The sequence below is a fragment of the Semicossyphus pulcher genome, unplaced genomic scaffold (genome assembly GCF_022749685.1).
Source record: "Semicossyphus pulcher isolate SPU_LCO1_2020_fin unplaced genomic scaffold, fSemPul1.0.p SCAF_21, whole genome shotgun sequence".
Lineage (NCBI taxonomy): Eukaryota > Metazoa > Chordata > Actinopteri > Labriformes > Labridae > Semicossyphus > Semicossyphus pulcher.
This window is the reverse complement of record NW_027211695.1, coordinates 6421146-6434159: the sequence shown is the minus strand read 5'-3', so window position 1 is coordinate 6434159 and position 13014 is coordinate 6421146. Positions and strand designations below refer to the sequence as shown.

At 41.0% G+C, this 13014-nt stretch overlaps 1 protein-coding gene across 1 annotated transcript in view; it reads left to right on the top strand.

Annotated features, from left to right (window-relative positions):
* LOC138600386 (adhesion G protein-coupled receptor L3) overlaps positions 1-13014 on the top strand; it is a 242443-nt gene that overhangs the window by 164837 nt on the left and 64592 nt on the right. The window contains exons 9-11 of the mRNA XM_069671786.1: positions 2774-2877; positions 6202-6387; positions 8378-8416. Of these exons, the coding sequence (XP_069527887.1) occupies positions 2774-2877; positions 6202-6387; positions 8378-8416 (329 nt within the window). The remainder of the gene's footprint in view (positions 1-2773; positions 2878-6201; positions 6388-8377; positions 8417-13014) is intronic.

Below are 13014 nucleotides of genomic sequence, written 5' to 3'. Positions count from 1 at the left end.
TTTGTTTATCAGGCATGAGACCATTTGTTTCTATATATGTTGCTGCTGCTTTGTCTTTGTATGAATACCAAGAGAATGAAGTCAAGTATGCATTAAGATTTAATCGATGTTGGCTGCTTTGGATATAAATGCTGTGCCTGTGAAAGTAGGAATATCTGTGCTGATCTTGCAGCAGTTCATACTTTAATGACTCGGCCACAGAAGAGAGACTTTTAAGTCGACTAGCGAGGGGAGAATTAAAGCTTAAACGTATCGGGAATGTAACCTAGAAACCTGTATTTTGCGGTTTTCAGCTGTCAGACAGTAATGTTGCATAAATAGAGCAACTCGGTGGTAGTAATACATTATTACAAACCTGAAAGATAAGGTAACGTCAAGCAGATGTGTAAAAATTGCAAAATGTGCCTTGGTGTAGGAGTTTTCAGAAACTTCCTTTTTAGGGCAAAGATTGGGGAGTGACATCGTACCCTCAAATTTGGCTCGAAGCTGTTCATTTCATCAATCAGCTCGCAGACACACACACACACACATACATACAGCCTTCATTAATGGGCAACACCAGCACCCGTAGAGACCTCACTAACAGCCGTCATATGGCAAGATAAGAGGAACACATACCCAATCTCCCCTCAGCGCTCTCTTCAAAGCCACCGCTCTTCACACGCCACCGCCGAGCAGAACACGACCGTGCGAGCTTCCTCTGCCTCGCTTTGAAAGTTCCTCGAGCTCCCCTTCCATCCAGCTCACTTCGCTCGCTGTCATTCTCCTGCCTCCCCCTCTCTCCGAATCCCCCCTCTTTCTCTCTCATGCCCCCTTCTCCTGCCTCTCAATATAGACGGAAACTACGGACTCCCTTATCTTATAAACCCATCAAACATAAGGCTGTCCAAGGTGGACCGGGGGAAGGAAATTATATGTCAATCAAAATTTATATCTGTTAATGCTGGCCGTCTCACCCTCACGCACACACACACACGAACGCCTTCCATCTAAGTACAGGCAAGGGCAATTTAATGTCAGCATGTAGCCTTGCTGATGTCAGCTAGGAAAATATAGACGCAAGTTTATTTGAGGTACGTGAAGAACAAGTGAAAGACGTATGTGTTTTTGAATGCATCCCTTGGCATCATTTCAAAATGTAAGCTGCGAATGAAAACTGTTGCTTTCTCCTTCATGAGATATTTGATGTAATTACAATTGAAGCTCTGACTGACTCGCACACTTTAATTTGACCCAATATCTGGAGGTTTACTTGTACCAAAGCCCACATGGAACATTGTAAGGCCGTCACTTTTCAAACCACATCTCTGACAGCAGAGCCACTTTCCTCCAACCAGCTTAATTGACCTTTCGTGATGAATTCAGCTATGGCAGACTTAATTGGCACCTATTTTGGTGCATTTTCTTTCTCATGCCGGAGTTGAACTGTCACACACATGCCGACACTGTCTGACTTTTAATGATTAAATACAGACGCTGTCTGGGCGAGCTTGGCTGGCCTCAAGTGATGGAACTTTTTTTTCCCAGTCACTACGAGATAAAACCATCCAATTACATTTTTCTACATCCATTAATTTAATCACTAAAGAATTGGGTTTCTTGGGATATTTAAGAAAAAAAAAGATTTGGGACAAGTTGACAAGAGTGAAAGCATTGTGTGGTCCAATTCTTTATAATGGGGAAGAAGGTCAGAAGAGTGAGGAAATGTGTCCAAGCTTGATTGTCTCCCAAGAGATTTTTCCACACACACACACACACACACATTGGAAACCATGCTACAAGACATGAAATTGTAGCTATTTTTCCAGTGACTGTTGATAAGCCAGTGTGATGTAATTCATTGGTTTGTGAACCCCCAAGTTTGGCATTTTGGCTGGTGCCATCTTGTTTTTTTTGGAACCTGAAGTGACCATATTTGGACGACAGGATGGATAAGCTTTGCTACGTCTCCATCCTCATTGGCTGCCATGTTAGTGACTTGTCAATCGCAGGTAGCCACGCCCCAAAACATACCCTGCTTTATCGTCAAATTCACTCTAATTGAGACGAACTTCATTTTGTGTTAAAGAAGACTTGAGACCAACGAGACCAACGATTGAGACCATAAATAAGAAAGATATCATCTCAAAGATTTCAGTTTTGTTCTATTTGACGGCACCTAGTGGCACCTAGACGGCACCCAATTTAACCAGACGTCTACTGTTTGCTCCCTTAGTCACGGTTCTAACTTTTTTCCTCGCTGACACTTCTTTTTAGACTGTTTGCTTCATCTTGTTTCATTTTTCTTTGGATTTTCACTTATTTTTGAAGTTGTATCTGTAGTCATCGACCTTTTCTTTGTTTGTTCAGCCATAGCAGATTACTGTTTACTCGCAACACTTGCAAAGACCGGAAAAGCAGCCGCTTAGCTCCGCCTACCCTCTCTGGCATTCCCAGTCTGTAATACTGCAAATGCAGAGGCTTTCATCAGTGGGCCATAGGCTCAATCACCATTGTGTTACCTCATTTGACTATAGATAGTGACTTAACAGACATTTATTTACATGAAAATCTCCAAGATTATGACTTTAAATCAACTGAAAAGTGGGCTAATTTTCTCATCTGATTTCATACAATCAGACTAATTTTTGGGGGATGTCAACACACATACATGAAGAAATGCAGCTCAGGCACTTCTGCGTTAGCTTCACTTTTGAATCCAATAGGCTACGTCCCCTTGGTGCACTGTATAGTCTATACATTGTTCTCACTGTCTTCCTTCTTCTCCCTCTAGGCGTGGCCTCATACATGTGCATCGGTCCAGAGGGATACTGGGACCCCCAGGGACCTGACTTCAGCAACTGTACCTCGCCCTGGGTCAACCTCATCAGTCAGAAGGTACCAAGCTGCAGGATAGAATAAGTCGAATATCTGCTATGTTTAGTAACATCTCAGTGCTTTTACTTTGAAAGGGTCTTTTTTCTTATTAGGAATCATTATGCATTTGTATTTTAGAATACAACAAAAAAAAAGCATAATGATAGCCTGAAGGGTTTGGCATTGAGTTATGTGTAAACGTATTGTTTTTCTCTAAAAGAACGCTGCTCTTTTAGTCTGCTCTAAGTAACATTTGCCACCTCTAACAACACAAACCAAGGGTGTTTATTTCACTTGTACCCAGGGGTTTCTCAGTTTTGTGTGTTTTCTCTTTTGTTCTTTGCCTCTTCTTAACTGGTCAATTAATATAATGGATTAGCTGGAGGGTTTACTCAATATCAAGGTTATGCTTGTGTGTGTGTGTGCTTGGTGGGGGAGGTCGGATGGGGGCAGAGTGAAAACCGATACCAAAACACCAAAGTCTAATGGACTGCTGTGTGTAAGAGCTCATCCAGACCACTACAGCAGCGATTTGCATCCCATAATTCTAAAGCAGAAAACTATTTGTTTCCCCATATAAAACCTCCTATGTCTAAATCTGCAATGGAATCAAATCAGAAGAGGAGAACTGCAAGTGAGGATCAGGGGTTCCAGGTTATGAATTTCAGGCAATGTTGGAAATGTTCTCCCTTAAACTCATAGGACCCTGAGGCGTGCATGTTATAATGCTTATGATCTACTCAGCGGCACAAAGCTCGGCCCATTAAACAAACGGCAGTTTGCAGATATGGATGGAGAATGGCAGTTTGGGAGCAAAATACAAGGGAAAGGTGCATATCTGTGGAGCAGTAAAGCTCCACCACAGGCTGTTGTGTTGAGAAATTAACTAAAGCAAAGTCTGTTTTGCTATAAAGCAGTTACATTATGACTCTTCTATAGAGTATTGCTTGTTAAAATGTACAGAAAGAAGTGTTATTAATGTTTTCTCAAAGAAAATCGTGTGTCGCAGTGGAGGCAGAAGCACTTTAATAAAGATCAGCGTGTCAGACATCTGGAATCTGGCACTTCGTTATTTTATACCTGCAGCCATTGTCCTGTATATGTGGCAGTGCCCATTACCAGATGGTTCAGTATACAAAATGAGAGAGGAAGATGTAGGGAAAAGTGACATCAGAGCGGAGCTATTTACGCTGCATCCTCAGCTACCCCTCATTAAGAGACAAGAGCAGGGTGGGAAAAGAGGAAAACATCTTCCAAACACACATTCCCCTGCATACACCTCTGTGAAGACCAATTTAAGCAGTGTAATTGGCTTGGCTAATAAACTCACAGGAGATGATAGCAGGTGACACCGGAGTAAATCAGGACGGGCCTGTTTTAGTTGGTGTCACTGCGGTTTCGAGGTTCCTCTTGGAGCATCTCGCCTATTAGTTAAATCTTTAAGTTGAATGACCTTTGACCTAAAACATCAGACTAAAAGGTTGCTGCTTTTGGTCAGGTTGACTGCACATTTGAGTTATTTACTGTTCATAATTTCGACCAACTAACTGCTTTGTTTTTGTGTCACATAGATGTTTGTGGAAGAAGGCGTCTATTTCCAAAAAACAGCATTTCAGATTAAAATATATGTACATTCTTTGAGTTGTTGGATACAGCCCATTTATTTAAATGTCTGGCAATTAGAGGCTTAAAAGTGGTAAATGCTTGACATCAAGGGGCACCTCACATTAATAGGTAGAGAGCTGGGGTGAGATTTAAACTGCAAAGTACAAAGTAGAGGTTTGTGAGGAAACCTTTCAGGGTTTGTGGTGAGCCTCATTAGCTAAAAACAGATGCCTCCACAGCTCAAAAGAAAGATATAAGAAAGTCTGCACTGTGTAGGAATAGCAAGGTGCACTATCTTCTACTGAAAACAAAACATGATAATAATTGTCTTTCCATTCTGTCAGCGTTACACTGGCAGTTTTATAAGATGACTTGCTATCAGATTTGTTTCTATTTTTTAAACCAATGATGTTATATTTCAGACAAAACAGAGCTTAACTTAATTAAGCCAACTAAAGATAGCTAGCTAAGTAAGCTAACTTGGGCTCTGTTAAAAATGTAAGCTCTTTACTCGACAAGCATTATATCATGTTAGCAGCCTAAGGCTTAAGCTAACAGGTTAAGCCTTAATGCATTTGATTATGGTGTCTCTCTGTTCTCTCAGCATTATACAGTGCATGTGGTTTACAATGAAGATTTACCATCAAACTGGTTATTCATTTTTTAACCAAAGAGATTAAGTTTCAAAAAGCCTAAAGAATAATTGCAGCTGGCAGATTTTACAACTTATAAGCAGCTAGTTAATAAAGCTAACTTTGGCTTCATGAAATATTTGAGAATACTTTCTTCATCTTTTTTTTTAGTTTTACTGTTGCTAGCTGATTTGTTGTCAAATAAAAACAATGTAAAATGCTCTTCACGGAATAGCTAAAAACGTAATAGGCTATCATGCTAACAGAGTTAGGCTTAAGCTAACAGGTTCCACCCTAACTATGTCCTTACATACAGGTTTTCAAACACAATGATTTTACATTTAACATTAAGAGTGAAAAAATGTTTTAAGTAACTAATGTGTTTAGCTTGAACTGTGATAATGCTGCCCAAATCACTAAATGGAAGGACAGCACTGCTAACGTTAGCTTAAACTCTGATAGCATCTGGAATCATCTACACCGTAGTTGGAAAATATTGCATTTGTTACCTAAAACCCAAGAAACTGATTTAGTAAGCTCATTTGTAGTAAGATACAGCAACATATTTTAAATATTAAAACAACTGAATTCAAACACTGAGAAAAAATCATTGTGAACCTTCTTTTTTCAACTCATCCAGAGCCCACAAGCTGTCAAACATGAGAAAAATGAACGGGATCTACCCCCTGTGTACAACATATAGGCTTTATGGTACCACATCCACACTGATTCCCCCAAGCTGCAGTGCTCCCCAATAGTTTCATAAAGGTGTACGGCCATCTGGGGAAATCCCCTCAATAGATGATTTCATAATTGCTTCCAGATACGATATTGACCCCAGTGTACACTCAGCTGAACAACAGCTCGCCGCATTAATTGTGTGCAATAAAGCAGGAGTTTGGGGAAAATGCAAAGGCTAAAGGCATTCATTTTAAGGTGCTACACATTTGTATATGGCAATTTGTCATGTTTTTTTAATGTGTAGGTTGTGGGTAATAAGATAATTCCACAGTAAACAAAGACTTAAAGGCTTTTTTGGATTTGTAGAGGATTAAATGTTTCATTTCATTTTTCTGAGTGAATTTTTTGATATTTTGTGTTTTCACAGCTAAAAGCAGGAGAGACAGCTGCGGTCATTGCCAGAGAGTTAGCGGAGCAGACTAAGCGTAATCTTCAGGCGGGGGATATCACGTACACGGTGAAGGCCATGGTTCAGCTGGTGGATCTCCTCGACGTGCAGCTGAGGAACCTCACGCCAGGCGGGAAGGACAGCGCGGCTCGGAGCCTCAACAAGGTACTGAAACGTCCCTCCTCCTTTGCTTTAAAAGAATATCCTGAGTAGCTGACAGTGTGGATAAACATGACCTGCAGGAATAGTGACCTATGCTCCTTCTTGTCTTCACTGTTAAAATCAATGTCGGACTTTTAGGAGCAGACTAGCAATGAATTTGGGAATCAAAAGTGGAGGCCTCTCTTGTTAAAAACTTTTGTTAAACCTGGACACTAGGTGTTCTTTTGATGGTCTGCAATTTGGCACAGTGCTGTCAGATCAAATAACTTCCATGATCTCTTGGTCCAGTGTATTCGAAAACACTCCTTCAATTTAAGTGGAAAGCTCAAGCACATCTCTTACTCTTGTATCATGTTGCTATCAAATTCACTTTGATGTAGTTAAAAGGATGTTATCAGTACGGCATGCTTGTCAAAAGCACTGCATTTGCACCGTTTGTTTTTTCCTGATGGGACAGGCTAAGATTTCAGTGGGTTGCATCCAAGCTGTGGGAGTGCTGAGTTTTTCATTTTAGCCGAACCTGAAGCTAATGCATTTATTCCCCAATTCACAGCAGAGCACGGTACGGGGCACTCGGGCACAGCAAGCTAAAATAATAATTTCTGTGTGCTGAGCAGCCAACAGAAAAGCAAACATCAGTGAAATCCAAAATGTCAGTCGTTAATTTGCTGGAGCGGCTTCACTTGTAGAGGAACACGAACACCTGTTCCCAGATAGCTTTTTCCGGGACGGATTTTTATTTCATTGCCCGCAACAGACACAGATGTCCCCATTGAGATTTTAGTGCCAGTTTTCTCCAATGGAGAGGGGAGGCAGTAAAGATGGCCAAAAGGCCTCAGAAGGGAACGTGATGAGTAAATTCACATTGAGGAGCAACTAGAGTTTATAATGCCTCTTGAAAAAGAAGGTTCCTCATAAAAAAACGGCATTCAAGGCAGGGGACACTGCCGGGTGGAGATTGCTCTTGTCGTCTTAAGTTTCTCTTGTAAAGAAGAGGAAATTGCAAAAACAGCTGGATTGAGGAAAATGAAAAAGGCTTTTAAACCAGGGATAATTCCTTTAAGAGGTCAGAAGCTCACCTATGATATATCATTCTGACACTTTGGTGCATCTATGGAGCAAAACTTCCTCTGCTCGTAAGAACTCTGACCAAACCCCACAGAAGTCTTCCTCTGTGCTGGGCTCATGTGTACCTCCCCGAGCTCAATCATTCTGACACAATCTCCAAAGAGCTAAGCGAATTGAAGATTATTTTTCTGATAGCGAAGCACAATGCTCTCTGCCAGCAGACAATGAAAGGATTGAGTTGGCAAAGCGGCGAGATCAGTGTCGTTTTCATGATCAAAGGGTTGTTGGCGAACGGTACGGGCGGGACCGTTTCCAGAAGAGTGGGCTGTGATGTCGAGCAAGAGGCTCCTTTTATGGGGGGGGAATGGTACTTTCTTTGTGGCTAATCTGCACGGGATTTAGCACGGTACTAGAACCCAGCTGCTAAGCCACACAGTAGCTCTGTTGGCTACCCTGCTTGTATCAGAACTCAATTAAAATGATCCACTCTCCATGCGGCGCTAACAGCTTTTCTTTGAGCCCGAGCTTCCTGTCATTTTGCAGGTATGCTAAGTTGTTGTTGGCGCTAACTCTCCTTCAACAGTGGCAGCGGTTCAAAGGATGAATAGCTCTCTAGAGTTCTCGCATGGATATCTAAAGCGAGAAATAAAACTGATAAACTTGAACTCACATTTTAGCGTGTCATAGGTGTATTCCCGCTTGTCTTGTCTTATTTTTTGTGCTACTTAACTCAAGATTCTTTGCTTTCTTTCCAAGACGGCGTATAATTAACATTCACACGTTTTGTAAAGTGTTGCGAGAGTAAAGTGGCTTGTTTTATCTCGCTACTCTGGAATCTCTGTACTTCAAGCGCAAATGTATTTCAAGTGTGAACCGTTTGAGTTGTTGACCTTCCGCTAACTCTTGCATTCTCTTTGGGTTGCAGCTACAGAAACGAGAGCGCTCTTGCCGGTTTTATGTTCAGGTATTTGGACCAAATTTTCCACATACTTACCCTCCATTCCCCTCTTTGTGGCAAATTTGCCGTCGTTTTCATTTGTAACACATCAGTTGAAGTTTGACCTTTTGAAGTGGGAAGAACTGGCGAGGAATTGACTCAAAAAGCTGCAGAAAAAAAGTTAAATCAAAGGGTCAAATTTCACAAGTTCTCCATCATTTATGTTGCATCCAAGTTAACACCATCAGTGTCTTAATCCCTAAATGTTTGAGTCATATTTCATCATTCTCCCCTGCATGAACACTGTTAGTTGTGCTATTCCCCCTCCATCTCTAATACGCTGAGCATGAAAGTATGACTTTTAAATATGTAACACCCTTCGAAATTTTTCAGGTTTTTCAATCATCTTAAAAATGCCCCCAAACTATCACATCAGCGCTACTTTCTAGTGCACATAAAGTGGACAGCACGAGTCAAAAATGAAGCTCTCAGGCATGTAAAGTACTCCGCACATCTCTCAGCAAATACTTAAGAGCCAAAAGAAGTGACCTCATTACACCAGCAAGTCAGCTTGGAACTACTAAGTCAGCCAAAGTCACTGCATGTTAGGACTCTCCCTGATGCATAATACATACGTGTCCCAATTTAAAGGGGGGTCTCTATCGCTTCACTCAGCTCTTTTTCGGGCCACTGGCTTATTTTGTCACCCCGGGGGTGACATTTTAGCTGTCATCAGACTCATTTCTCTCGACAAGAGAAAAAGTTGACATACCTCTCTTCTTCCATACAGATGACTCCAGTAAAGCTGCACATTAGAGCCAGATGTTGTTTTGTATGTACGCTCCGCAGCGCTCATGTTAGGCAACACATATTTTGTCTGATTCCCTCAGAGGCACGTCAGGAGGCACTTAACTATGTATAGTTATGTGATTGTGCAAATGACTTCCAAGTGGAATGCGTGTTTGTGTATGCTGAGAGCCTGCTCGCATTTGCCGATGGGTTTGTGAGTGTGAGATGCTTAAATGAAGGCCAGAGGCAGGGGGAAATTACAGTCTCCTACGCCGTAGACTTCCATTGTTGACAAAATGATGAAAAAATGTTACCTAATGAAAAAGAACACAGGCATATTATTGTCTTTTGAGTAAAGCACCATCTTGTAAATGCTCACTAGGGCATGTATGCATTAATCCGCGGCAGAAAATAGTCCCGAAAACGTTCACCGTTTACCACGGTTTGACTTACTTTTTTTAAAAGCTACAATGCCAATTTTTTATTTTTTTTTGTCACGCATGACGAGAAATGCGAGCGGCTCTTTGCACAACTGGGTTTTGAGCCAAATGTTTACATTCTTGGTGGGATGATTAAGGTGCCGCTGGGTGAACTGAACTAATCATGACAGCAACAAAACATAAAACTGCCAATATGCTGATGTTTAGGTTTTTAGTTCACCATCACTTAGCTTAAAATCCAGAATATAAGTCACATCGGAATGTAACACGCAGTCTGTTCTTGGGGGGTATGCCAGAGGGAAAAATGTTTTCTTTAGCTATTTATTAATAAAAATGTGTATACAAGTTATTTCAACACTCTTTAAATGTATTTTAATTCAAAACACATTCAAAACACACACAAATTATAGGCTACTATCTGTATTCACCATGTCGAGTTTGCAATCCTGCTAGCTACCGGTGCTGTAGCTAGCTGTAGCCGGCAGCCTACAGTACCGTTGGTTGTTGTGAGGGTGGCGGCTGCAATTGCGATTCTGACGGTGCACGTCGGTGACGAAGCGTTAGCAGCAATCACAATCACAAGTTTAAAACATGGAGGAAAACAGCAGCGCGGCATATCGTAAATAGGAGACGTTGTAGCGGCTTGGACCTGGAGACAGTTTAATGCGGAGGTGTGACATCGCCACCAAACAACCGGATAGCGCCATCATCTGAGTAAAATACCGCAACACAATAAAATACCTGTCTCTGCATTTTATATTAGTCACATCACTATAGGACGTAGCCCACTATATAGTTGGAAAAAAATGTATTAAAAGTCAGAATTCTACTGTAGCATGTTAGCATGCTAAGATTGGGATTTTAAGCTATGGTTGGCAATTTGTTTAAGAGGGATTTTTTGGTCATTAAATTAAACATGACAGCAAATCATTAGCCTCTACATATATATATATTCTTTTTGCCCCTCCAATCTTAAAGCCCCCCTCCCTCCCTCTCCTCTCTGTATGACACGGGTACAACATTTTTAATATTAATAACATCAATAATAAAGACAGTGATTTCACTTATAAGATAAAGAAACAGGGAAAATAACAAAAAAAAGGGGGGGGGGGTTAGGGTGTTTAGCAGGTATGCTACATACCGTTTTCATCATTATAGTTGAGCATCCTAGCATGCCAACATTTGGCAATTAAAGCTAGGGAAGCCAAGGTTATTTCTGAAACATTTTTTGTCATATTTGTTTAAAGTCTCCTCTTATCCCAACAGCAATCAAAAAAATAAATGCTCTAGCATAAAGAAGAAACAATTTACAAAATCTGTCCTGGGAATCGCAGTCCAATCACTTCATTCAGACCAAATGAGTAAAGACTTCTCAAAGCTAAAGCTAGCAAGCTAGTTGTAGAAGAAAGAAGAGTTGCAGAGAAAGTTAGTCCCCAGTGGTGACTCATCCTGCACTATAAATGAACAGGAGGTGCACGTCCATGTGCTTAAGGAGTGGCTATGTCATTCAAATGGCTGTATACTTTTAAAGTCTAGTTTCCCCAAAGATGCTTACTGTAGCTTTAATACTAAACATGCAGTAGAGCTGTGCGTGACAGGAATGTCATTAATTCTGCAGGAATGATGTCTAGGTATCAGAGAATCAAGATTTTATTAAGACTCATCGTGCAAACAAACTTCATCCGACCATGAATGTTAGCAAGACATGTGCTCTGGGGTCATATATCCACAGTGAAGTACTTTGACAATCTATTGTAATCTTCTATACATGACTGTACACAATGCTCATCTGTGCATCTCCTCTCCCGCTCCATTCCCTCGCCGGGGTTGATAAATGCAAACAACAGTGAAGAGCTCTCACTCGACGGAGCGGAATAATGGAGAAACATCTGCGGCCTTAGGTAAACACTGGCATTGACTGCACACGCTGCCAGCCTTTGAGGGACTTTCATTGATTAGGGAAATTTGGCAGTGTGTTTTTTCTTCAACAGGACCCTGGTGGTCGACATAAGTGGGATTAGCAGAGGAATACAGAGCTAATATGAGGTGCACCTGCCTTTGGTGTCCCTGTGCACGCGTGGTGCTGAAAACAGACAGTACTTTGGGAATAGTGCAGGTGTGGTTGTTGTGAAAGAGGACGTAAAGTACAGGGCTTGATGTTGATGTCTAAATGAGATGATGTTTAAGTGGCAAACTAACACTTGAATTCACCTGTTACTGAGGTCTTCATCTTGTTTACTCTGATTATGAATCTATTGTTGCTTATATAATCACTTATACCCAATATAATCCGAGCAAATTGAGATTTTGCCTTCATAATTCTACAAATACAACAGTGATCCGCTCCTTATGTTTTCTCTCCGCCCTGCAGGAATGTGTCTTTGTTTTGGCCTTTGATTTGCAGCACACATGATAAAAATAGAGGCCTATACCTCCCATGCCTTTTGGTCATATTAAAGGCAGCTTTTTCACAGGCAGTAACAATGCGGTCGTCCAATTATTGTGATTATGTCCCTTTGTGTTTAAATCTCTTCTTCCTCCAGCATTTATTTGCGTAAAAGTAAGTCAAAGATGTCTGATTTTACACTGTTTCAACACATAAAATCAAATTTTGTTCTTAAATAGGAGCCAAGCAAGTGTGAATATGCAACACAGGGAGGATATTGAGCTCTAACCCTCATTAAAATGACACCTTAGCATGCGGAGATGACTAGGAGGAGTGTCGCAGCGCGGGATGACCTTAGAGCAGGCGAAACGGAGGGAGGCGCCTCGTTCGGGAGTGTAATGAGATGATAAAATTTCTCTGGTAGTCAATTTGTTGAAGGATGAAGATAACCAGATGCTTATAAACAGAGTCCTCCCATTGTGGCCCGGGGGCTGCAGAGCTCCGACTGATTAATCTGAGTGAGAGGCGTCTGTGGAGAGAGTTGAATGATCAGGAATGTATGTTTATGCTCATTTGTTTAGTTCATCATTATATTTAAGCATGTTGATACACATACAGTCCATACACACAATGTAAATTCCAAATATAAAGCCATCAATAATAGCTTCAAAGTTCAAACATCCAGCCATTTAAATAAAGGCAGCCTTAAATTGTTAGTTTTTGAAAGGCATCCTTTATTTCCTAAAATACAGTATGTGGTATGCACCAATCTGATATCATATTCTGTTAGCTTCCCAAGTATTGACTTGTTTCTTCTACACCAAAACAAGAGCCTACACAGCAATAAAATATATTACAGCTGCCAATAGAAACTACTGTGACAGACAAGAACTGAGTTTAGGTATTTATGTTGAGACATTAGCTAACAACAACAGTGTGGTGCTAGCAAAGAGTGCAAGGCTAATCAAAGCTAGCGAAATGTCAGCTATGCGTGTTTTCCCATGACATAT